The sequence below is a fragment of the Ictalurus furcatus genome, chromosome 25 (assembly GCF_023375685.1).
Source record: "Ictalurus furcatus strain D&B chromosome 25, Billie_1.0, whole genome shotgun sequence".
In the NCBI taxonomy this organism is placed as follows: Eukaryota; Metazoa; Chordata; class Actinopteri; order Siluriformes; family Ictaluridae; genus Ictalurus; species Ictalurus furcatus.
Window position 1 is genome coordinate 9,297,858 of NC_071279.1, and position 27,133 is coordinate 9,324,990.

The 27,133-nt window shown below is 40.6% G+C and overlaps 1 protein-coding gene across 1 annotated transcript in view; it reads right to left on the minus strand.

Moving 5' to 3' along the window:
* Positions 1-27,133, minus strand: part of cdh2 (cadherin 2, type 1, N-cadherin (neuronal)) — a 50,079-nt gene that overhangs the window by 8,417 nt on the left and 14,529 nt on the right. Inside the window, exons 3-10 of the mRNA XM_053614786.1 lie at positions 10,059-10,276; positions 7,417-7,557; positions 5,503-5,658; positions 3,635-3,779; positions 3,302-3,474; positions 3,026-3,163; positions 1,738-1,923; positions 1,189-1,442 (exon numbers count right to left, since the gene is read on the minus strand). Coding sequence (XP_053470761.1) covers positions 1,189-1,442; positions 1,738-1,923; positions 3,026-3,163; positions 3,302-3,474; positions 3,635-3,779; positions 5,503-5,658; positions 7,417-7,557; positions 10,059-10,276 — 1,411 coding nt within the window. The remainder of the gene's footprint in view (positions 1-1,188; positions 1,443-1,737; positions 1,924-3,025; positions 3,164-3,301; positions 3,475-3,634; positions 3,780-5,502; positions 5,659-7,416; positions 7,558-10,058; positions 10,277-27,133) is intronic.

Sequence of the window (27,133 nt, forward strand, 5' to 3'; positions counted from 1 at the left end):
CCATGTTTTGGTTTCCTGGAAACCTAAGAGACATGTCTAAAAAGTGGTAGCTAACAATGTGATAACGTATGGTCATACCACCGTAAAAAATCACAATACGTTTAAACACACATACCAAATTAAAAAAATAAATATTTTGTGAAAGCCAATTGGGAGTAGGAGTTTGTCTTCATTTTCTGTTTACTGAATGGCTATGCAGCCCCATACACAGCAAGCTGTGATGCACTGTGTGTTCTGACACCTTTCTGTCATAGCCAGCATTAACCTTCCCAGCAATTTGTGCTACAGTAGCTCTTCTGTGGGATCGGACCAGACGGACTAGCCTTCACTCCCCCACGCGCATCAATGAGCCTTGGGTGCCCATGACCCTGTCGCCGGTTGACTGGTTGTCCTTCCTTGGACCACTTTGGGTAGGTACTAACCAGTGCATACGGGGAACACCCCACACTAACCAGTGGTTAGTGGTGAGGGGCAATGGTAGCTTAATGGTTAAGACATTGGACTACTGATCGTGAGTTCAAATGCCAGCGCTGTCACCATAGGACCCTTGAGAGAGGCCCTTAACCCTCAACTGCTCAGATGTATAAATGAGATAACTGTAAGTCGCTCTGGATAAGTTCATCTGCCAAATACCATAAAATGTATAAAATGTAAATGTAACCATCACAATTTGGCCCTTGTCAAAGTCGCTCAGATCTTTACGCTTGCCCATTTTTCCTGCTTCCAACACGTCAACTTCGAGAACAGAATGTTCACTTGCTGCCTAATATATATCACCCCTTGACTGGTGCCAAAAAAACACAATAACTCCACAAACTTTCTTTAATCCAGTGACTTATCTTCGTCTGAAAAATGTATTGCTGTCAATGCATTCAAACTTTGGCCTAACGTACATGTGTACAGCTGATGAGAATAAAACTAGTAAGAGTCTGAAACTGGTAAGTATTGTGGTAAAACATTCCTCAAAGCTTCAGTAGCACCTTCAAACTTCATACCTCAAAGCATCTGAGGATGAGACTGCCTATAAGTGAGCGAGCGTGTGGGCACATTTTTATGTGTAAAATAGTGCGTCTATCTCCGCCTGACACTCTTCTTTATGTGTATATGTGTCTATCATGCTGCAGTTATTTATGTAATTTTGTTTTAGCAAGTGAGTATGTGCATGTGTGTGTGTGTGTGTGTGTATACCTGATACTCTGCTGCATATGTCTGTCAGGGTCGTGAGCTATAAATGTGGTGAGCATTGACCCTGCAGGAAGTCCCTCATCCAGTTTGATCTGTTTGGGGTTGGGCTCAAAGTTGGGACTCTCGTTCACGTCGATGATGCGTATGGAAATGGTGGCTGTCGATTGGCGGCTGCGATGGATCCCTCCCGCCAGTGCCACTTCATTCTCGGCTACCACGGTTAACAAATAGGAACGAGTCATCTCATAGTCTATGGGCTGAGAAAACACACACAGACACACACAACACAAAAACAAACCTAGTTATACAGTGGTATTAAATAGACTGAATGCCCTTTAAGATAAGAGGATATTAGTGTCAGAGAGAACTAATAATTAATGAATGGCTCCTTCTGTGATTAAAACACTTATAATTGTTTATCGCTGATGAAGAGGCGGTCATGGCTATTGACCGGCTTTGTTTCTATGGGAACTGTTTTCGATCTGTGACTGATTTGACTGTGCATGTGTGAAATCAATTTAGACAATGGCAAACAAATTGTGTATAACTAACCTTAACCACAGTGACAAGGCCCTCATTGGTGGTGGGGTCAGTGGGGATGGAGAAGCGTCCAGTCGGGTCTCCGGATGTGATGCGATACACCGCATTCCAGGCTGGTGTGCCTGGCTTGTCTTTGTCTGTTACTGTCAGATTAGACACAATCACATTCACACGGTTCTCCGGCACCTCTCCGTAGAACTAAGGTAAGAATAAACAATAGGGAATGAGAGAGAGAGAGATAGAGAGATAGATAAAGAGAGAGAGAGAACGAGCGAGAGATGCTCATCATTAATAGTGTGGTGAATTAAGATGGAAGTAAGTCAGTGTTCTCACACTGTGCAAACAACAGTGTTTTATGTTAAATGGTATAGATTTGCTTCACAGTAACATCACCGTCGTTAACATGATAATTCGGGTCTACTTTACCTCTCCACAGTGTACGCTTATATCTCCTACATGTTGTATTATTAAGATTCTGAGGGCAAAAGTCTCTTACTGTGGACTGAAAACCATTGCCAGAACTCTTTCTACTAACTGCAAACTGCCAGTATTAACTTCCAAATCTGTCAGCATTTCCCTATAGATTAGTATTGCTGACATCTGCCTCGCACCTCTGGGGTTGGGGGTTCAAATCCTGCTTGCGCCCTGTGTGTGCAGAGTTTGCATGTTCTCTCGTTGCTTCGGGGGTTTCCTCCAGGTACTCCGGTTTCCTCCCCCAGTCCAAATAGTCCAAATAGTCCAAATTTCCAAACAGTGTCCACATTGAGTGAATGTGTGTGCAATTTTGCCCTGCAATGGGTTGGTACCCCGCCTTGTGCCCTGAGTTTCCTGGGATAGGCTCCAGGCTTCCCCGTGACCCTGTGTAGGATAAGCAGTATGGAAAATGGACAGATGGATACTGTGATTCAGCAGTATCTATGACATTTGGAAGTTGTGGGAAAGGTACAATCCCTCGGGTTTTCATGGGAATATGTGCATTCTGGCAAAATTTGTTTAACAGGGTCAATAATGTCCTGGGTTTTTACCTTGGGTACACACCAGAGCCTGTGATGCTGAAATTATGTTTGGTATAACTTCCACTTATAATAAGATCCCATCACTGATTTTGTAATTTCAACTCCAGAGAGTACAAAAAAAAAAGAAAGAAAAGTTTAAATGTTATGTACAATTGTCAAAATTCAACTGATTTCCAACTGGGACAAAGACAAAGACATTTTTGTGTGTTTCCGAATGAAGAGAAAACTCATTTCTGGCTTTCTCGCTTTGTTTATAAGTAGGTATGCATTTACAATGAACTCACCGTCTCTCTGGTGAACTCTGGTGCATTGTCATTGACGTCAAGCAGGCGTATGACAGCAGTAGCAGTGTTGGACAGGCCATATGTCGGATTTCCTTCCATATCAGTGGCCTGGATGATCAGAGTGTACTGGGACACTTTCTACTCACCACACACACACACACACACACACACACACACACAAAGACACATAGTGGGAAAATGTGTATAAAGATTAATGATAGTGAAGGACGGCATCACAAGAAGCCTTCCCACACACAAAAACACACAGACGCCCACCTCTCTGTCGAGGCCTGCGGCTACAGTGATGATTTTGCCCGTCTTGTTATTGATGGTGAACATGTTGGTGGAGGGAGTCTCAGGACTCTGAGAGAGGATCTTGTATCTCAGCATGCCGTTGGCTGTGTTGGGGTCATCCTTATCTTGTGCTGTGACTGTCATCACAAATGTTCCTACATGAAATAGAGAGGAACAGTGATCTGGTTTGGATTTCGTACAACAATGGCCATCTGTCAGACAAATAACTAGCAGGTGCAACAAACTCGCTCACCATATATGTGAGGATTAGAATGTCAGCTGTGCAGGAAAGTGGGTGTGTGTGTGTCTAAGTACCTGGCTTGGCGCCCTCGTCCACCGTGCCATTCCAGATCTGATGGGAAAACTCTGGTCTGTTGTCGTTCATGTCGATGACATTGATGACAATATCAATGGGATTCTCCATCTGATTGCCATTAATGTCCACAGCATGAGCACGCAGCTGGAGCAAGACACAAACACACTGTTCATTCACACAACTCAAAAATGGCTAGCGTCGTAGTAAGCAGAGTAATACAACACAATATAATGACTCAAGTGGTGAGAACAGGAAGCCCCTGCGCAAATCATAACCAGCACATCATGTAGACCACAGTTCATATACAATCAGCGGTGGTGTGAGCCAAAAGAACCACTCTGTGCTTATATTATGAAACAGTAGCTCACACTGCCATATAATGTAATATAATATAATATAATATAATATAATATAATATAATGTAATGTAATATAATATAATATATAATAACTGGGTGAAAATAAACTGATAAATAAAATGCCTTGATGACAGTTATGCTATAATAATATGAAAGTACAAACTCTCTTTATTATCCGAGGTTTTTGTCACATAAGAGGAATTACACATTAAACACATTAAATAAAAACTTGCAGATGAATTAAAGATGTTTCATTAAACATTAAAGCTAACTGGCTTCATTTAATTTCCAAAAACAGTGCTTGAACCAGGCTATTTATTTAACTGAAGATGTGGCAAGCCCGGCTTCCTGTCCATTTTCATTAGGTGCACTACTTAACCAATTACAAATGTTTCTGCCCCCATGTTTGCTTTGATTCGCTGCTGGAGCCAGTGAGCAAAACACAATAATGTATGCATTAATGCATGCAATCATGCCATAATGCATTTCTTTTAGCTTTATAATTTACTTGTCAGGATAGATACTGGACAACCTCATATAAAAAATGTTGAGACACCATGAAAGCCAAGAGATACCTGTTATTGTTGTTATATCTCATTTACCCCGCCCTATAATAATCTACATAACATATAGTCCCTGCTGAAAAAAACCCAATATAAACCATCGCAGAAATTCTAATGGTTTCCATTACAGATACCATTACAAACCATCAGCTAAGCACGAAAACCATTACCATTACCATTATTGGTCCTTAATGGTATCTGCTAGACATAACATGCCACCAGTAGAAGGCAACAAATTACCAGTAGAGACCCACAGGGACCATTACATTCTCCATTAAAACCAATACAATTCCCATTATAACCATTAAAACCATTACAAATTTTATGAGGGTTTCTATGGTTTTTTGTTCAGCAGGGGTGAAATATTAATTCTATGGGGGAGAGTGTACTGTATATGCACTGTCCTCATTATGCGTGTGTGTGTGTGTGTGTGTGTGTGTGTGTGTGAGTGAGTGTGTGTTCGGATAAGCTCTTCTTTCTAAGCTAAAAAAAATCTGCCTACTCCCCTTTTTTCTCTTAGAGTGGATTAAACAGAGGTCAAAAGTTGCATTCTCAGATTGCCATGGCAACCAAGATAAGCAGTTTAATGGGAGTATTAGTGTCTCCTGAGTGGAATGCAGGATTGCGGGATGAGGACACACACATAACACACATACACGGAGCTGCCTCTAAAATACATAAATGCTCCTCACAGAAATGTACACAAACACACCCCTAATCTTAATCACAGTAACCAAAAACAAAAATTTTGCCACAAGCTGCAGACCAGACAAATGTCCCACAGAAATGTCTCCATTATTCCCATAGATGTCCCCACAAGGTCAAGACTGTCACATACTCCTGTATCATTATTTGTTCCTCACAAAGACACAAAATCATGCATATGATTTGTTTGCCCCTATGCCCCAACACTCCCTTCCACACACACATACACACACACACTTACATGGAAGTTGGAGATCTGTTCTCGGTCCAGGGGCTTAGTGACGGACAGCTGTCCTGTGATGGGGTCGATGATAAAGAGGCCAGTAGGAGTCTGATCGGCTCCAGGTCCTGTCACACTATAGCGCAATGTGTTAATCTTATCTCTGTCTGAACGGATCTGAAAAACACACACATTTTAGTCTGCTTGTATCTCTTACTAATTTTTGTGGTAGCTTTATAAGACATATAATCATTACATTGTAATATGCGTTTGTGTGTGTGTGTGTGTGTGTGTGTGAGTGTATGTGTGTGTTTTCTGAAAATTAATAGATGTTGAAACATAACATCTGCAGGAAATCACATTATTTTCCATAAAACCATAATATAAAATACAAAAAAAGTCTTGCTATATGTCTCGCAATACAGTAAAACTAATTTGTGAACCTGTAATGTGTGAATTAAAAATTGAGCCTGCAGAAGACTTATCTGGAACCTCTGTGACCATTCTGAATTCGGTCAATACAAACACTGTAGTGTGGTAGAGTAGAAGGTTTATTGATACAAGGGTGTAATTTTTTTTTATTTTACATCCCATACTGCAAATAGGTGTCACAGAAGTCTACCATTTTTCTACATTTCATTCAGTGCAGGTGTTCCAGCATTTAATGAGTGTCCGTATTCCTCTATGGAACAAATTATATATATATATATATATATATATATATATATATATATATATATATATGTGTGTGTGTGTGTGTGTGTGTGTGTGTGTGTGTGTGTGTGTATAATCATATTGTAATTTATGTCACACTTTTAAGGTTTTCATTAGACTCACCCTTATATATGATGATGGTAATAGGACAATGCCCAATGCTGTATATCAGTATTACAAAGACTAATACTGTGATAATGATCAACAAAATAATACATTATAAGGCCAAATGTATGTGGACACCTGACCATCACACCCATATCACACACACTGCAAAAATTGTCATCTTAACAAGTGAAAATATCTTGAATACAGTCAAATGTATCTAGTATTTCTTATTATAAGATTACAATAACACAAATAATAGATCATTAAACCAATTTCTGGACATTATTATTCATTTCAAGCTTATAGTACTTTCAAGCAGATAATTTTGCTTCTTTCTAGAAATAAATGCTTAAAATGAGCAAAATGATCTGCCAATAGAACAATATTATTTCAAGCTTGAAATGAGTACAAATGACTTGAAATGGGTTTAATAATCGTATATTTGGTTTATTGTAATCTTATAATAGGAAATACTAGATAGATTCGACTATATACAAGGTATTTCCATTTGTTAAGATGTCATTTTTTTCAGGGCACCCATGTCACCTATATCACATCCATATATGCTTGTTAAACATATCATTACAAAACCGTGGTCATGTCAAACCATGCTTTCCACTAGATTTTTCAGCATGGATATGTGGATTTTGCTCAATCAGCCACAAGAGCATTAGTGAGGTCAGGCACTGATTTTGGGAGAGGAGGCCTGGGGTGGAGACAGTGTTCCAGTTTATCCAATAGGTGCTCCATGCAGGACACTTGAGTTATGGGCAAACCATGTATTCATGGAGCTGGCTCTGTGCACAGGTTTGGGCATCTCAGTTCCAGTGGATAGAAATCATAATGCTATAGCATACAAAGACATTCAATACAACTGTGAGCTTCCAAATTGTGAGTGGAAACATTTTGGAGAGTGTCCACATACTTTTGGCCATATAGTGTATAGTGCCTTTATGTACTATTTTGCATCACTATTATTAAGTAAACCATAGATCATAGACGGTAATAAATACTAAAACCAATTCATAAAGACTTTGTACTATTTCTGCAGGGATTTTTATGCAGGCTTCTATGTTTCTGTGTGTGTGTGTGTGTGTGCGCGTGTGCCCTAACTTTGACAAGCTCCTCTGGGAACTGTCCTCGGGAGTTTTCAGGGACATTGATGGGAGGAATGACCCAGTCTCTCTTCACGCGGCTCACGCTCCCGTTGCCCCCGACAACAACGCTGCGCCATGGAAACATGATCTCAGGCACCTGCGAACATGAACAACTCAGTTAGATCCTCATACACACCCCTGGGTACTGCACTTTCTGTGCTCTGCTCTCTCTCTCACTTTGCCTCCACACACACACACACACACACACACACACACACACACACACACACACACACACACACACACAGCAGGGCATTTATCTCTACTGTCTGTGGACCTAAGTATTTACAGCATTAAATCTACTCTCTTTAATGTGGTCATAAATTTCACACTACTGGCATAAAACTACTGGTATGTGCATGTGTCTACATGCTGCATGTGTATGTGAGTATACGTGTGTACGTGAGAATGCGTGTGTATATGAGTATGCACGTGTGTATAAGTGTGTAAGCATTTGTATAGGTGAAGCTTTTGTAGTAGAAATGTATTCACAGAGATCACACTCTTAAAACAGATTAACTTTATATAATGCATTCATTCTGTAGAGCTTACAGTACAGGTTTTCCATTATCTGTGTGTGTGTGTGTGTGAGACAGAGAGAGAGAGAGTGAGCATGTGATTCTAGGCCAGACACACTAGAGTAGATGTTTGACTAGAATGGTACAATTGCAGTCAGGTTTCCGAGGGCAGCGGAATAAAAAATGCCCTCTAGGCACTAAGCGGTTATTAAGGTAAGAACACAGGCACTTTTACTTTGGCACTAAATCTGTGTGCATGGGAATGTATTTATTGTCAAGTATACCTATCATTACAGGCCCAAATGTTCTCATGATGATAGGAATATGTGTGTGTTTGTGTGTGTATGTGTGCGTGTTCCTGTGCATTTTATTTCTATTCAGTATCGATTCTAAGTCCCTCTTGACACCATCTCTCTCTCCCTCTGGTTAAATATTGATGGTAATGGCAGTGCAGTACTGTGGGCAGAAGACTGCTGACAGAAAGGCAGACTCTCTGTCTGTCTCTCTCTCTCTCTCTCTGTCTCCAGTCTCTGGCTGGTGTAGATATGACTCGGGTGATGAGCCAGGCCATTACAATTACAAAGAGTGGAACAACATTAATATCAACAGCAACAACATGAAGATCAACAACAGGCTCATACAGCTCTTTCTCTCTCTCTCTCTGAACACATGCGCTCTATTTTTGTTTGCTCTCTCTCACCTATTATCTCTCCTGTATCTTTTTCCCCTCTTTCAATCCATCTTTCCCAACACCCACTTGCTCTTTCTTACTGTTATCTGTTTCTACCCACCTTCTCTCCTGTCCCAGCTCATTTTCTGACCATCTCTGCCAAACACCTGCCATTAGGCTTGCTCTCTCTCTCTCTCTCTCTCTCTCTCCATCTCCTTTCACTATCACTGCTACCTCTATCCTTTCCCCATCTCTCTTCTTCTGCCTGTGTATGTGCGCAGCAGCATTCTTCTCACTCTCTAAGCACATGATGGCCCTGAGAGAGTATGTAATGCTGTTGATGTCTAGCTGAGGGAGCAGATTTCCTCTACCATATCCCCCTCCACTGCCTCAACCATAAGACTTAATTAGAGCACTATTCTCAAGGTGCTAGGGCACCGGTAATGCTTTACTGTAGAATGAGTATTGATGAAGATACATTGTGGATGTTGTAAATGAAACACAACACTACATGATGTGAATACGTCCTTATTAGCTATTTGAATTTTCCTGATGAATGAAACTTTATGATATGTTTACATATTACATTGGGGGGAAAAAATTCTTAGCCTAACATATTTTAAGGTAACTATTATACTTGGGAAAAAAATACATATATTGAATCCATTGTAGACATGTATTTAACAAGAAATATTTTAATAGCAATACAATGATTTCACATATCATGGGAAGTTACTTTGGTTTCCATCACCACACCTACATTATTATACAGCTGAAATACTCTTTTTCTATTTCTTATGTCATATCTTCAATGGGACTTTCCATCTTTTAAAAGTTAAAGTCAAACAATAGCAGAGGTCTTATACTTTTACCGAGAAAACAGCCTATATTTGCTGTTTCTTATGTCAGGTGTGTGACACATCTCAGCTTGCAGAATCTGCAAAATGTTAATAATTAAAAAAAAAGAGAAGGATAATTAAAATAGCATTTTTTTATTTAGTACTTCCCTGACTAAGCTATTTCACACAACAGATGTTTACATATAGTCCACAAGACACAATAATAACTGAATTTACGAAAGTTTACATCTGTTATGTGAAATAGCGTATTTAGGGCAGTACTAAATAACAAACAAAATGCAGTTTTTATTATCTCTCTCTTTTTTTAAAAAATTATTAACATTTTCAATATTCTGCAAGGCGTATGAAAATGTTGTCTTCAATTGTAATATGTTTACCACTAGATAGGAAATTTTAGCTTGAACTAGACGTTTCCCTTTTTTAAGGACAAGGGGTTTGGATTTAGAATTCCTAAACAAAAGATTTCTGAGACTGCAGAAAAAATATGGAGCTTCAAGGCTTTCTTATGACTGAGAGGGTATGGAAAATGGCAATATAAGCTTAGACTTACCTGTTTAGGTGTGTCTGGTAGTGCAAAGATGACTTGAGTTAGCCACACCTCCTGTGTCTCCTTATCTTTCGCACGGATCTCTAGGCTCCATCCCTTCCTGTCTGATACCCGCAGAGTTCGTGCGGCATACACCGTACCGTCTTCTCCTATCCGAAAGTCCTCCGGGTAACCACTCTCAAAGCGCAGACTGGAACCTCTGCCACAGTCCATGAAGCTCACTGAGGACAGAGAAAGGGGGATAGAGGGATATGAGCCAGCATATGTTTTCCTCATGACAACAAGTATCTTAAAAAAAAGATACACAAGCATACAACAAAATGACATCCTCACTAGACCATGAGGGAATTCTGGTTTCATTTGAGAGGAGAGGACACAGAGCAAGGAAGTGGAGAACATGCATACTGAGACAGGAAGGGTGAAGGAGAGAGGGAGGGAGACACAAAGAAGAAGAAAGGAAAGAATATCTGGTACCCTAACACTCTCCTGCAGTATTTATGCTGAGGCTTACACCTGCAGGCATCCAGGTGTGCTCAACAAGGGAAGAAGAGACAAAGAAACAGAGGTGGCACGAGACAGAGAAAGAAAGAGATGCAAAGAAAGGAGGAGTGGGGTGTAGGATAGAACATAGCCTACAAGACCAGAGGGAATCACATTAGAAATACACAAAGAACAAATAAATGGCTGCGCGTTCGCTCATTATGCTGCTATTAAAGGCGAAACAATTACACAGTTAGTGGTGGAAGAGATGGAGTGGGAGTGTGCATCATTTGTTGAATGCGTGTATTGATGAATTAGTGTGCCATGCTGCCGTTGGATGTGGAGTGCGATTATTGACCAGTAGCTATTTACATTGATCAGTCTCATCATTCTCTCTACAGAGCACACACCACCACCAGACTGCTGCTTTTTCAAAAGAACGCCGCGGGATGCAGGGCAGAAATTATGCCTTCCCTTTTTCTTTCTCTTCACACACAAGCATACACATACATTTACACAAATGCTGTGCTACAAATGCCATACTTCTATACTTCACTGTATAAAACATAGCATGTTCAAATACCATGCTTTGTAGCAGTATAATTTGTACTATTTGAGGTGATCTGCATGGGGCTACCAATTTCCCCTTTGTATGCAGTTTCCTTAGAATTACCTCAGATTCTGAGGTACCTCTGTGTTTTCACAGTTAATGTGACCTAGAATGTGCTAAGCCAAAAATAAGCTAGAGGAAAAACAGATTTGACAGGAAAAAAAAGTTTACTTTTGGAACACATGTCCCAGCGTCTATTTATATTCTAATGCCACAACTAACAAAACCAGCAAATTTTCTGTTCTGTGTCAAATAAGCTGTTTAATTTAGCTGTTGATAATAGTTGTGGGTTAGCATTAGCTCAACAGTCTATTTAGCTGTTGATAATAGTTGTGGGTTAGCATCAGCTCAACAGTCTATTTAGCTGTTGATACTAGTTGTGGGTTAGCATTAGCTCAACAGTTTATTTAGCTGTTGATACTAGTTGTGGGTTAGCATTAGCTCAACAGTCTAGTTAACTGTTGATAATAGTTGTTGGTTACCCTTAGCTTGTTCCCAGAAGCAATGAACTAGCTCAGGTAGAGAGAATGTTTTTTTGCTTCTCTTCAACATTTAATGAAAACATATTACAGTGTAACCATGATCTTTATGTGTATACTCTTCTTCATTGTTTTCTTTCAGCCTGAGTGTGTCCATTACATTTCCTTCTCTTCTTTATTGCCCTCTGCTCTTCTTTCCTATTAGGACTAAACACGAGCCCTCAGGTAAGGTCCAAGATGTTGCTATAGACCCTTTTCACATGACGTCATGCAACTTCCGTTCTGACTGAAAGCAGTGTATGGTTACTTCCACCATCATAGTGGAACGCTATGGAGTTTACTCAGTCCCTTCTACAAGTGCCAGAAATACGTCTAGATGATGTACAGTGACTTGCAGACAAATTTTTCACTTACGAAACGTTCTAAACTTGATAAATGATAGAAATTCTTCATTGAGCAGTACCTGTTTGATTATGAAGGTAAGCATTTTTGTATTGTCCAGCCCAGCTAATGTTAGTGGAGGAGTTATGATAACGGTAGATGTTAGCTTTCTCTTCTGCAAATAGAAAGTCTTTAAGTCCTTATTCTTGATTAATTTGCTGTAATACAGACCACGACTCTTGTTGTAATCATGTAATTATACATTAATATAACAAGTAAACACTTGTTTGTAAACTTGTGGCAACAAAGGCTGAGAGCGATGCATATTTTTCTTGTTGCTGATAGCTAGCCTTTCCCATACAAGGCAGTTACATGTTAAAGAATGTTAACGTTATCATTAACGTTATCATAAGAATATAATAACCCGTATATACATAAACATTATTATTCTAAACTTTATCTTTCGTTTTGTTAGTTCCTGCATTTTCCTGACGTATCCAGCGTGCGTAAGGTAAAACGGAAGTACGTATACACTGCTTTTCAGAAAGGCGGAAGGTTTCTGACATCATTGTGAAAAGGGACTATTGTCTGGGTTTTGGTTTTTATGCGCATGTGCTAATTACTCTGCTAATTAAGAACACATGTTGGAAAAATTCCACTTACCACTCATATTAATCAACGGTTATTATATGAAGACCTTTAAGGATAATAAACTAGGCTCCGAAAATCAGTTAGCGTAATGTGCCACTCCAAGCAATGAGTGCTCATTAGTGATTATTAGATAAAGATTTGCTGCAGGCGATATGGGGGATTGTGTTTATTGGATTGTGAATATGTGTTCTCTCTCCACGCTACTGGACCAGAATGATTTCTGTAAACTATTATTTGCACTGGGCTGCCTCTGATGAACAAAAATGCTCCTGTCATTTCCATCACCTCAGGGTCTGTTTTTACACACCGGAGATTCATAAAGAAAATGGTCTCCATGATATCCATGGCCCCTGGTGGCTCCGTTACCCAGAAGGATCTAAGAAGTGTGTGTATGTGTGTTGATCGAGTGGTGGGTTTAATGTAGCCATGTCTCCTCGTGCAGTTTCCATGGGAAAGGAGGTTTGTGTTTGTGTGTGTGTGTGTGTGTGTGTGTGTGTGTGTGTGTGTGTGTTAGTGGAGTTCTGCACCCACAGAGATAACCGTGAGTCGCCCTCTGGACTAACGTCTATCTTCCTGGACTCACTCTCTCTCTCTCTCTCACTCACACACACACACACACACAAACACACACACTGAGAGGGACACACTACTGTTTATCGGCATGCTGATCCCTCTGCCTGATGAGCAAATGGTCTGAATGAGGAGAAAATAAACAGACAGAATGGAACCGAACTTAATTACATGGTTTAGCAGCTTAATAATGGCAGGATTTATATGCACCTGCAGCCAGAATGGGTGACGAGGTGGGACGGGGACAGAGAGAGGCACGTCTTTTCCACTAACAAGGTTTCTACACAGGTTTGATAAAACCAGCAAAACTTTTTACAAACCAGATAGCAAATCCGCTGGTTTAAGAACGAAGCTATAGTCAAACATGGGAGTTTCCTAATTCAAAAAAATAAAAGATTTTAAGACGTTTTGCCTTTAATTTAAATTTAGTGTGAAATCATTTAGCATGTATATCCTGTATAGCAGTAATCACCAAACCTGTTCCGGGAGATCTACCTTCCTGAAAACGGGAGGTGTGTCTCAATCAGTTCCCTCATTCAATAGTCGGGGCACTGATCAGGGAGTCGGCCATTTTAAGTGCTGTCTCAATCGCTCAATCAGTGCACCCTTGCTCGCTAAAAACTCCCACAATACACCGCAAAAACCAGGGAGCATCAATGCTCACTATGTGAGCTGGAAATGACATGTCTTCTGAAACATCTCAGATCGAAAAAAAATGGCGGGCGATCTCTCAGCCAACCTCCGACTACAAATGCAAGTAGCTTGTTATCGTTGTAGCTCCCAAATGATTACTTACGTTAGCGATTTTTAATTTCATTTGACATTTATACTATATATGGTTTGTTTGTGTCTAAAGACTTTTAAGTGTTTAATGATTTTTAAAAAAAAATCCACTAGCTAGCCTACGATCCTGCTTGAAGTACTATGACAGAAACGCATGTGATTAAGCATACACATTTATATGACATAAAAAAACTGTAAATATTTTTCTGCTAATTTAAGTATTAAATGGAATTTGAGTTGTCCCAATGTGTGGTGAGCCAGGCTCCTTACCAGTGCCCGAACTCATGTACACGGTATACTGATTCACCACCTAGGGAGCTGATTGAGTGGATGATGACGTAGAACGAGTTCACAAGGACAGAAGTTGGCATAAGAACTCATATTTAGAAATGGCCACCATTTATCTCCAACCATAACCGTGCTCATCTGACCATCTGATTGTTGCCTTAAGAAGTTCTTGATCAACTAAAACAGGTGTGTTAGATTTTGGTTGGACATGAAACCTGCAGGAAGGTAGATCTAGAGGAAGAGTGTATACCCTGAATAGCAGGTATATCATATAACAACATATTAGTTCATTGCAGATTTCACGTCTTGTTTACGTCTTATTTCAGTGGTGGTCATTAAAATAGCATGCTCAAGTGATGTCATAACAGCTAACAAATTTAGGTTCGCTAACATTTTCTAAACATCGCACTGATCCCAAGGACAAAGAGTTCTTGACGAGCTTCTGAGAGAGGTCTGGTATCACAGCTATGCAAATCTTTTCTCTAGATAGAAGATGTACGCAGGAAGAATTTGAATGCATTGGTTTATAATATTTGTGTATTGCGTCATATAACTTAACCAGCTTAATATTAACCCCGTGATTTGCCTTTTAGCCAGCAGAGAATTTATAGAAACTATATCAACACCTTATGAACAGGCATGATTTAAGAACTGCTGTGGTCTTACTGAATGGTCTAATAATGTTGTAGGTTACCTGGGGAAGGTGACCTGCAAGCCCCTGAAGTCAACCATTCATGTTTTCGATGACTAAATCAAGAACCAGCTTTTGTGTGGTGGGAAAGTGCAGAAGGGTTCTAGATTAGGCACTAGATTAGGGTTCTAGATTAGGCACAAGCACAATGTTGTTGGAAGTGGGTTAAAGGTGGGGGAAAAGGGAGCAAAAGCGTGTGAATTTTGTTTTGTTTTTTTTGTTTTGGAAAGCTACTTGTGATGCAGACTTTAAACAGAACTAAAATGTTAAGGACTTACCACTTCAGAGTAAACTGTTTACAACTAGGAGAATCACAACTAACAGGAGAATTGTGAACACAACTAAGCGACCTTTGCTTCAAACAATGCTCAAATGAGGACACACACACGCAATGCAGGAAGGGCTGATTTGTTAAGTGATTTGATGAGTAGGTCTTCGCTGCTTGCTGATGAGAATAGCTGATGAAGAACACTAAGGCTGCTCATATTAGCATTAAGCAGTAACGCAGTGTGACAATCAGCTCTCGCTATCTTTATCTCTTCAAAGCTTAAAATGCTCCAGTATGCTGCCCTGGGCCACAGTATAAAGATATAAAGCTCTTACATCTGCCATATATTCAACATTATATTATATTTGTAAAGCAATTGGAACATAAGCTAGTATCACATTGCATATTTTAAATTATGTTGTTTTCTGTTCATGAGGCACAAATGCAAAATTGTCTATTTGCTGTTAAGCTGATTCAAGTTTAATAGCTCTAAACTAATAACCTGAACTCTACAACCTGGCAAGATGAAAATGGAAACAAATATGGGAACAGAAAACAGTAATGGCGTACTGTGATGCTGTGATCTAGTTTAATATATGGTTATAATATATGGTTTCTCATACCAACATAATCATAGTGCTGTAACACCACTGTGTCTCAGATCATTAGGCTAACATAGAATGAAAATATGTTATTACGGTGCATTATGTTTTATAGTGAAATCTTTTCCCTTTGTACACTTGTTTCACGTAATAACACTTACTTCATGTAACCCAATCACGTTCTGTTCTGCTGTTTAACGGTTTGCTCTATAATAACAGTAGTTCTTTTTACCTTGCAAGCACTTGAGAAGGCATGGGAAGATGGGACACAGCAATGGAAAAACAGAACCAAATGGAAGTCTGTCCAGGGGAACATATTACTGCCCAAATTACTGTACAATAAAGAGTTATATAACTACAGTATAGTTACCCTAAAATAGGATGAGGACAGGCTAAAATACACTATATATATCAAAAGATTCTGGAAAATTCTTCACCATAACACCCACATGTGCTTGTTGAACATCTTATTCCAGGTTTATTCCCCCTTTGCTGTTATTATAACCTCCACTCTTCTGGGAAATTTTTGGAGCATGGCTGTGGGGATTTGTGTTCATTCAGACACATGAGTATTAGTGAGGTTAGACACTGATGTTGGGTGAGGAGGCCTGGGGTGCAGTCGGTGTTCCAATTCATCTACTCCAGCTTTGGCAAACCATGTCGTCATGGAGCTCACTTTGTGCACAGGGGCATTGTCATGCTGGAACAGGTATGCGCTTCTTAGTTCCAGTGAAGGGAAATTGTAATGTTACAGAATACAAAGACATCCAACTTTGTGTGATGGTCAGGTGTCCACAAACTTTTGGTCTTATAGTGTAGCTAATGGGAAATAGATTTAGCCATGGATTGTCTCACTACTGCTTACACTTTACTATCATTAACTGTAGACTGTTACTATTATGTACTTAAACCTGATCTATAGTGTCGGTGAACTTATTCCCACCTCACACCCAGTGTTCCAAGGATAGACTCTGGATCCATCACATCCCTGACCGGAATAAATCAGTTACTGAAAATGAATGAGTCAATAATTAATGCTGCATTCAAATCACATCATAAGTGACCTTATTCACTAGTCAGAATTATGTCATTTTCAACCATGGCATGTTCGACAAACGAAATGGGGAAAGAAGGATATCTATGGCTAGTCAGGTAAACTGTGATGAGTGATATTTTCTACCTCAAACAGCAAACTGTATAGTCAGTGTTTTAGATTTAACAAGTAAATATGTCTTTATTTCTGTGGCATGGTGGCTTAGTGGTTAGCACCGTTGTCTTGCACCTACAGGGTTGGGGGTTTGATACCTTCCTCCACCCTGTGTGAATGGAGTTTTTATGTTCTCCCTGTGCTTTGGAAGTTTCCTCCCCCAGTCCAAAGACATGCGTTGTAGGCTGACTGGCATTCCAAATTGTCCGTAGTGTGCCCTGCGATGGGTTGGCACCCTGTCCAGGGTGTGAATTTTTTTAAGTTGTAACCTTCAGTTGAACATAGCATAAGTTCACTATTCCCGCTGCCATTTTTCAGAGTAGTAATACCTCAGAATCTTGGAAGCAGAGTCCATGTATTGACCCTTTTCATTTAGAAGAACCCCTCAAAGTAATTGTTTCAGTAAATGTTCATCACTTCAGTTTGGAATGACCCCAGAAATGGCTTCCGGGAGCCCTGCACAGGCTTCATCACTTTAATATGTACCTCTGTAGACTATGATGAGCTGGTTAGGGCCTCACTTTACACTGCACAGGGCTGACCAGAGCACTGCCTGTCTGTAATGGCTTTTTTTTTTTTCCATGCGATGTAAAGGTCAGTCCGCTGTAATGGTCCCCATTCTTCAAGCTGTCCCTCAGAGTGCTTGGCAATCTGAATCTGAACTTCACACAACACACACATACACATAAGCATTCCCTCTGGTGCACTCTTCAGTTCAATAGTGACGGGAAAGTGCACATTAAGGTATAAAAGCTAACATCAGAAAACAGCAGGTCATAAAGAGACTCATTATCTCTTTTGAAAAACAGAACAATGTGTAAAGCCCTTAACAAGCTGCTAGTCATTGATTAGTTGCCAAAGTGTTATAGTGTTTAGTATTGGCATCTGCTGATTCACATATTTCTCTGTTAATGGAAATTAGCACGGCCTTTGATCCAAAATGGCAGCTAACAACCGTACATATTTATCTACCCAGCTCATAGTGTATTTCAGTGCTCAGAAGCAATGCGCAGAGAGACATAACAAACAAGAAAGAGAGAAAGAGAGAGAGAGAAAATAGACATTCCCCAGGTATCACCTCTTTTCCTTGTCTTCCTCTCCCTCACTTCACCCCTCATTTGTGCAGATTTTAATTTAGATCCCAAGAACATGGTGCACATCACACCTGATTAAATTCAAATTGTTAAACGACTCCATTACACACACACACACACACACACACACACACACACACACACACATACACACACACACAGAGTGAGAGGACCATTATTACACTCATCTTCTTGTGGTGAACTTTTCTGGCTGCGCTATAATTAGTTTTAGCCGAGAGGAGGAAGAAACAGTGCAGTTTTGATTCACTCCCGGAAATGTGCACGCTCTACAGGAGCTTTATTAAAACACTGGGTGGTCTGTTAATATAAACTTTGCCATAACATTCATTGGTTATGCTAAGACAGGGGTGTCACACTCCAAACCTGTAGTCCACAGCGCTGCAAAGCACCAAACACCAGCTAACTGCCAATACCTTTATGGGCTGAATGTGGCATGTTAAAAAGTGAAAAGACATTTAACTGTAGAGATGTGCCCCTACAGAACCTGGGCTAGCATGATGGAAGTGTGTCTAAGTGTGTTTTGGAACACGGCTGGGTAAACATATAAAAGGGCTTTTTTTCCATATTAAAAGTGCAGCTGGTGTGTGTTAATTGTATATATTAGGGGAAGAAGTAAATGCCAGGACATAGTAAGGCTGAATGATGTGAACATATGACAGTCAGTACAGCAGTGGTCACCAACCCTGTTCCTGGAGATCTACCTTCCTGACCCATCTGACCATCTAATTATTGCCTTAAGGAGTTCTTGATAAACCAAAAGAGATTTTGGTTGGAAATGAAACCTGCAGGAAGGTAGATCTCAAGGAAGAGGGTTGGTGACCACTGCTGTACAGGATTTCACTGTGATTTTGATTTTTCTGGACAAAAACGTGATTTTGCTGTGGCTTTCTTTTTCTTTCAAAATTTGTGATACAACTTTTTTGTGTTTTTTTTTTTGAGGGTTTTTTTCCCCCAGAAAACTGCTCGAATTGGCGAAATTGCAGTCGCGCTTAATTGATATCAGACTCCACAGTAGTGATTAATGACTCATATGAAAATAGACACTCAGGGCTTTAAGAAGGGCTCGCCTAGCCTACTACTTTTACATATTATAATTTTACCGTGGCTGTTGTATACAGTGTTTTACTATCAAAAAAAGCTTTAGTGTTGTCTGTATTATCTCTGTACCAATGTTATTGTGAAGAGGTGTGAACTCTTTGGCCAGCAGGTGGCTCACACCCCTCCCCTTTCCCATCACCCTGCTTACCTGCAGCTAAACACAGGGTCACAATACTCTACACACAGAAACCTGATGTCCTGATTAGTGTCCTGACTAATCTTATAACAGACTTGCGGCGATAAAATAATTCATTTGTTTACCGTGATTGAAAATGTCTGATAAGTCGCTTTCCATTCCGCCACAGGAATGAAACGCCAGCGTACTGTGAGAAAGGGTTAAAAATAATGACACCCGTATGCGTCTGTGTGCACGCCCCACTTTAACATTTGACCTTGTTTGTTTGAACTCTGTGAGGACTTAAGATTTATCACCCCCTACAAACACTCACACGCACACACACTCACACAACATAAGGCAAAGCCGTCACGCTGATTTTTTCCGTGAACCGGGCCGAATGCATTCCACTGCTGTGCTCGACTATCTCCATGCACACACAGTATATGTGATTATTTACCCTCACGCACATAAACATATAGTTGCTCACTCGCTGCTTGTCTCTCAGGAAACGCAGTGTTAAAAGCTGCAGTAATCGCAGATTGAATGGTGACAGGAGAAGGAGGGGATTACGAAAGCTGTCACTAAATCAAATCAGTGAGTGGTGCTGGTATGTGGCTGTATTCATGTATGCCACGTATTATGCATGCAGAGGTATGCAAATGCACACGTGTCAAAAAAGTGATGGATTGGAAGCGCATTAAGGTTAATGTCATTGATCACTAGAATTGCACTCTGGGTGTACAAAGAAATACGGAGTCGCTTAAAGAAACGGTTTGTTAGTGCTCCATTTTTTTTTTCCCTCACTCTGGCATAACTACATACAGTATGCCACATGGGTTGCTTTTTAGGGAAAAAGATCCTGAGGGTGAAACACGATCTGCTGTATGATAACAATGCAAATCACCGGAGTATCTTTCGAATATGATGGGAATTTTTTTTTTACAGGTCTGGAGGCACTTTTTAATGTAACAAACTGCAGCCTTAAAATGTGCAAAAACATGCTGCAGAACAAACAAGCTTTACTAAGAGGTGATGGTAAACACCATGTTGTGAATTAACACCAGTAAAATGGTGCAATTTGTGAACCACAGTAGCAAATATCTGTGTCGCAAATGATCTTTCAAACAACAATCTCAGCAGTATCCTGACAGCCTGGGTTGTCATTATCTCCTTCCAAAATATCCCTGTGCATGTGTGAGTGTGTGTGCGAGTTTGTGCGTCTTCATTATGTTTATCATCATAATCTCTATCCAGATGACTGATAATAAAAATATGACAAAGACAGGGATTATAATTTCAATCCTGGATTTTCGAGGAATAATACTGAGTGCTGTCTCAAGATGACTAGACAAACCTGGATCAACATTTTCTACACAAAAGTGTGTGTGTGTGTGTGTGTGTGTGTGTGTGTGTGTGTGTGTGTGTGTACAAAGGACAGTGAAGCAAAAAAAAAAAACTATTATCTGGCAGCTTCTCTCTCCCCAGAGACTCTCGGCAAGAATGATAACATGGTCATATATCATAAGTGTTTGATGGTGCACTCGACTATTGCAGATGAAAGAGGTGTCAAGACAGGTGTGTCCACACTGAGACGAGATAGAAGCGCCAAAACAAACAGACGCATTACGCCAAACGGGATATGGAAGGAGATCAGTGATACTCGAATATTGCGAGGATGCACCAGGATCCATCAGAAGGAGAATGCAAATATCCTGCACAGTTTTGACAGAAATGATGAATGCTATATTCCTAAGTGATGCTGATACTGGACTGAGATTATTAATTGCAGCTGTGTGTACATTTTAATAAATGCTTACGGAGCACTCTGGAGAAATCTGATTGGTGAGCAATTTAAATGGAATGTATCAACTTTAATATTTCAAGCAGAAGGAATGTAGAAGCGAAAAAAAATGCTGTTAACTGTCTCAACTAAATATTCGCTCAGGGAATGAACAAGATACTTTTGAAAACACACACCTTAAAGTGCACTTATTACGGTTTGGAAACGTGCCAAATTTGGTTTTAAAGGTCTCATACAATAGATTTACATGCATCTAAGATCAAAAAACACTTTAATGTGCTCATAATTTAAATTGCGGCATCACCTTTTTTCCCCCAGTGTCACAAACGACGCGTTCAATGATCCGTTCTAAAGGATTCATTCTAAACTCCTCCTTTCAGAGAGCATACTCTGCTCTGATTGGTCAGATGTCCCAGTCTGTTGTGATTGGTCTTACAGCACATGTCAAAAAGGAAATGCCCACTACCTGGTTAGCAGAGGCTAACAGCTAACAGGCTAACGGCTGTGCACTGGCTGTATACGCATACAACAATATCAATTTGAGCCCGAGTCCGGTAATGATACATCGGAAGATCAACCCGAACCACCATCGCAAGCACTGTGAAAACAGTACATTTCTCAGTGGTAAGTTTATATGTAGTTTGACAATAACATCGGTTAGCAGAGGCTAACAGCTTACAGGCTAACAGCTGTGCACTGGCAAAGGTCGGAGTTGAACTACTGTGGTATTGTGGTTCTAACCACTGACGCTATTGCAGTGCAGAAAACAACGTTCTCTAGACATGAACCCAAGTCTTTCAGGACACAACCTCAACTGTAGTGCTTGAGGGTGGGTGAAAGCTGTTCCCGAGCAGCCAATGAAGACAAGAGGTGGGTTTTTTGTTACCGAATCACGTAGGTATGTACAGGAAATAAGTCTGGAATTACTAACGACTCATTTCAGCTGTTCAGAATCGGTTCCTTCTTTTGGGAACTCCATTTGTCGTGCGGTTTGATTTTTGAAACTTTGCATTTTTACATTCACAAACAGCTCTATTACACACTACATGAAAGGTAATATTTGAAAAACCATAATAGGTGCACTTTAACATTTATGTTCCTCAGTCAGTACTGAACAACGCATCTGAACACAAAATAGCAGAATATTACACATAATCATTCAAACGTGCAGGTGATTATGCAAAAGAGTTTTTTTTTCATATGAAAACATTGTGGTGTGCAAAGTGCTACACAATACAGAACAATTCTCTGGCCAAATCATCTTCCTCCTACTCCCGGTGTTGGTGCTACACACCGATTACATCACTTGCCCACCGCGGCACCGCCCCCACTGTCGTTTTGCCTTTTTATAGTAATAAAGACCATTTAGTTCAGTTAGAGAACAGACGCTACAGTTAAAAACTGAACGCGTCTGCTCAATTCAGCGTGAGCCGAATGAGTCAGAGTCGCAGCACAGATCAGCAAAAGTCAGATTTCATTTATCACGTGACGAGAGTGAGGCGAGCTGACTGACAACACGATGGCAGAAGATTTGGTTTCAAAAGTTCTATGTTTAAAATAAGTGAGTTTGTCATTGTACTGTTTTGTAGTTGTTGTGTTTTTCATTAAGAATATTAAGGAACCCACCATTCAAGCAATTGCCGCCCCCGAACTGCCGCTAATTGTAAAGCGAAAGTGAAATGCGCAGGGCATGTGCAGCATTTCTATACCTGCTGATCTCCTGGGATTTTCATGCACATCAGTCTCTAGAGATTACTCAGAATGGTGCAATAAATTTAAAACATCCAGTGAGCGGCAGTTCTGCAGATGGAAACAACTTGTTGTTGAGAGAGATCAACGGAGAATGGTCAGACCGGTTTGAGCTGACAGGAAGGCTACAGTAACACAGATAACCACTCTGTACAACTGTGGTGAGCAGAAAAGCATCTCAGAATGTACAACAGCAGAAGACCTTGTCGGGTTCCTCTTCTGTCAGCCAAGAACAGAAAGCTGAGGCTGCAGTGGGCACAGACTCACCAAAACCGGACAGTTGAAGACTGGAAAAATGTAGCCTGGTCTGATGAATCTCGAATGCTGCTGAGATCTCAGATGGTAGGATCAGAATTTAGTGCCAACAGCATGAATGGAGGCTGGTGGAGGTGGTGTGATGATGTGGGGAATGTTTTCTTGGCACACTCTGGGCCCGTTAATACAAATCAATCATCGCTTGACTACCACAGCCTATTTGAGTATTGTTGCTGACCATGTGCATCCCTTTATGGCCACAATTTACCATATTCTAATGGCTACTTCCAGCGTGATAATGCACCATATCACAAAGCAAAATAATCTCAAACTGGCATGACAGTGAGTTTGACAATCAGTGTGCTTCAGTGGCATTCCCAGTCACCAGATCTGAATCCAGTAGAACACTTTTGGGATGTGGTGGAATGGGAGATTCACAACATGAAAGTGCAGCTGAAAAATCTGCTGGGACTACATGAAGCAATCATGTCAACATGGACCAGAATCTCAAATGAATGTTTCCAACATCTTGTGGAATCCATGCCATGAAGAATTGAGGCTGTTTTGAGAGAAAAGGGAGGTATTAGTATAGTGTTCCTAATTAAGTGAACGTGAGTGTCAGTGTATAGTGAGGACCAAAAAGGACCAAACACCCTCACAATCTACTGTTCCTCACAGAAATACAGCTTTTATTTGAAAAACAAAAAAGGACTAAATATTTCATTCTGTTTGTTGTGGTTAAGGTTACAGTTAGGGATAGGTGTAGCATTGCAATAATTATCTCTAATTATCTCTATCAAAGGTCCACACAAACAGAAAAACAAGCGTGTGTGTTTGTATGTGTATGTGATTAAATAAAAACTTCAGGAAGGAGTGCAGGTTCTCAGGTGTAACAGCAATTTAATGCAGTCAAGTGAAAGATGACACCTGCTAATCTGACGAGGATGCATACAGCGTACAGTACAGCTCGGAGAGCAACATCCTCACACCTTAGCGAAATGAGCAGAGCGTGTGGGCTTACACTGTTGAAGTTGTTGGACTATTGACTATTACCTCCTTCGACAGAAACTTAACACCAGGCATTAACATTAAACAGATAGAGGTATTGAGAGCTCGGGTGAACCTTCCTTTAGTTTAACTCGGTTAAAAATCTACACTTATGCCTGAGGTCTAGTCTGAAGTATTGGGTTACCACTACAGTACCCATGGTGCATTTAGGGAGGCACGTTGATGTGTAATGAGATTGCAGAGCCTGACCCAGTTACTCCTGCCTACAGCGGCATGTGTGTGAATGTGTGTGTGTGTGTGTGTGTGTGTGTGTGTGTGTGTGTGAGTGTGAAAGAGAGAGAGAAAGGGTGTGTGGGTAGGCAAATCAGAGGAAAGTTGCATACAGTATTTGGCTGGAGCTTTGCAGAATGTACCAGTTGTAGAGAGAGAGTTTGATCCCTGCTGACAAAAACAATATAAACCATCCACTACAAATTCCATTACAAACCATCAGCTATCCATTAAAACCATTACCATTATTAGTCCTTAATGGTATCCACTAGACATAACATGCCACCTATAGAAGGCAACAAATTACCAGTACAGACCCCCAGGGACCATTACAACCATTAAAACCATTTGAAATTCTATGAGGGTTTCTACTGTTTTTCAGGGATAGCTGGGGCGAAAGCAGAAGCACAGGCCAGAATAGGAGAACATACAGTATGGGCAAAATTGAGAGAGAAAAGTAAGAAGAGAGAGCGAGAGAGCGAGAGAGAGAGAGAGAGAGTTCAGCATTTCCAATCTACAATGAACCGCGGCTTATATTCACATCACTGCACTCAAAGCGGCGACCAAACAAGATTGTGCCAAGTGCAGCCGAGCGCACAGGTTACACAGACACACAATGTGCCCCTCTGTTGCGCGTACACACAAAAGTATGTGCTGTGCAACCCGAGTGGATGTGTGCGTGAATCAGATCGGTGGAACAGCACTGTCTTTGTGCACGTCAACTACACAACAATACGCTCAGCTTCTTTCCCCACACAATCCCAAAGCGCCGAAGTAGGCCAGGTTGCCTAGCTTCTACAACGGTCACCCCTGACAACCTACGAGTTGCTATGGATGCCTCGGGTGGGGGAGGGTGTGGTTGGAGAAGGAGAGGGAGGGGCCTGGCATTATCCACGGTTTTCCTGCAGAAGCTACTCCTAAACTCCCAGCACAGTTTTTTTTCAACTAAAGGTCATTTTGCATAAATTAGTTTAAGTCAAATTGTTTAAAAAAAATGGAGTCAATGCGTAGACTATTACACACGCAAGCTATTGTGCTTTCAGAGGTTTAAAGTACATGAGCGGAAGTATCAGAAGTAATGTACTGTAACTAGGGTAAATCATATAAAGTACAAATGTATGAAAATATCAATTATATATTATTTATGACAGTATATAAAATAAAAAGTCTGTTTGTAATATTGCTTCATTTAAAAGTGTTATGATGTCACTCTGTAAATATCATCAGGAAGTTTTAGAGAGGCACATTTCAAGGTTTGGCACTGTGCTGCTTCTTTTGTGACACAGACTTGGCAACCCTGGCTGGGCACACACACACACACACACACACACACACACACACACATACACACACACTGCACTTCCCCCAATCTCACAGTGCAAAAAGTCAGCTGTGTCAAATCGATCAGCAACGCCCAAGGACATCAATATGGGCCCAATAAATCTGGTTCCAAGGAAGCATGACCTCTGACCTCTCTGCTGACACAAGAAATATTCTTTCATCTTAATAATACAAACAAAAACAACACCAAGCCTTAATACCAAATCCATGAACCTAAATGTTAAGGTGAGCCTGGGTTATATGAGCTGAGGAACGTATTGCTTGTGTGAAAGAAAGCGCCGAGGGTGTTGGAAAGAGGTATAGCGAGAGGGAAGGAGGGAGGAGGATGAGTTATGAGTGAAAAACAAAGAAAAAGGCAGCAGGTTTGCTTTGAGCCATGGAGGTGTGTGAAAGTATACACCAGCGAAGCGCTTCAAAGAGCAGACTCAAAAGACAGCATATCAGAGGGAAGGAACAAAGGACAGAGGAGTGAGAAGCACAAGTGAGGCCCAATAGGATGACATCACCTCTGTGTATTCTAGTGCTGTGTGTGTGAGTGAGTGACTGCATACTCCGATCGTGCCACTGGCTGTATTTAGCTCTCTAACAGTGGCAGTCACATGACTCACTCCAATTATCACCTTCTGCACCCGCTAACTTCTGCACAAGCTATTGCCTGCTCTCATTAAACACCAGAGAAAACATCTTCATTACAGCAGCTCTATAAAAAATTGTGTGTGTGTGTGTGCACTCAGATCTAACACAGCAGGGCTCCATTGCACTAGGCTGAGGTCATCTTAGTTTTAAGTTATTCCAAATGTCTCCTGCACAGGAGGTATTTTAGCAAGTCAAACAGTGAGAGCCAAACTACTCCTGCTTACCTGGACCATTAGCTCTTTCTATTAAACCAAACACCAAAGTGATGTTTATGTTCCAAACATGACTCAAAACACAATTTTGAATCCAGAATCGACTTACATACAATAAATGACTCATCGTCAGTGAGCTTAGTGGCTGCAACAAAGTTTGTAATGTTAAAAGGTGCTTCTATACCTAGAATAATCATATCTTTTTAATGACTTTAACTAACTTTGAGTCACAATTTTGCAATGCATTCGGCAGGTTTCAGGCTTTTTCCAGCATATTTCCATCCTGGAAATTAGCTCAGCCTCCAGTCCCAACAGTGCTCATGCTGCGTTTGACTTACCTCAGAAGTGGGAAGTCAGAGTTCAGAATGACGTCGTTTTGGACGACAGTGCGTTTGAGCTACAAAGTGGAAAAACACATGCACACCACCATGTTCGTCTTTTGTTTGAACAAGCTAGCCAACGAAA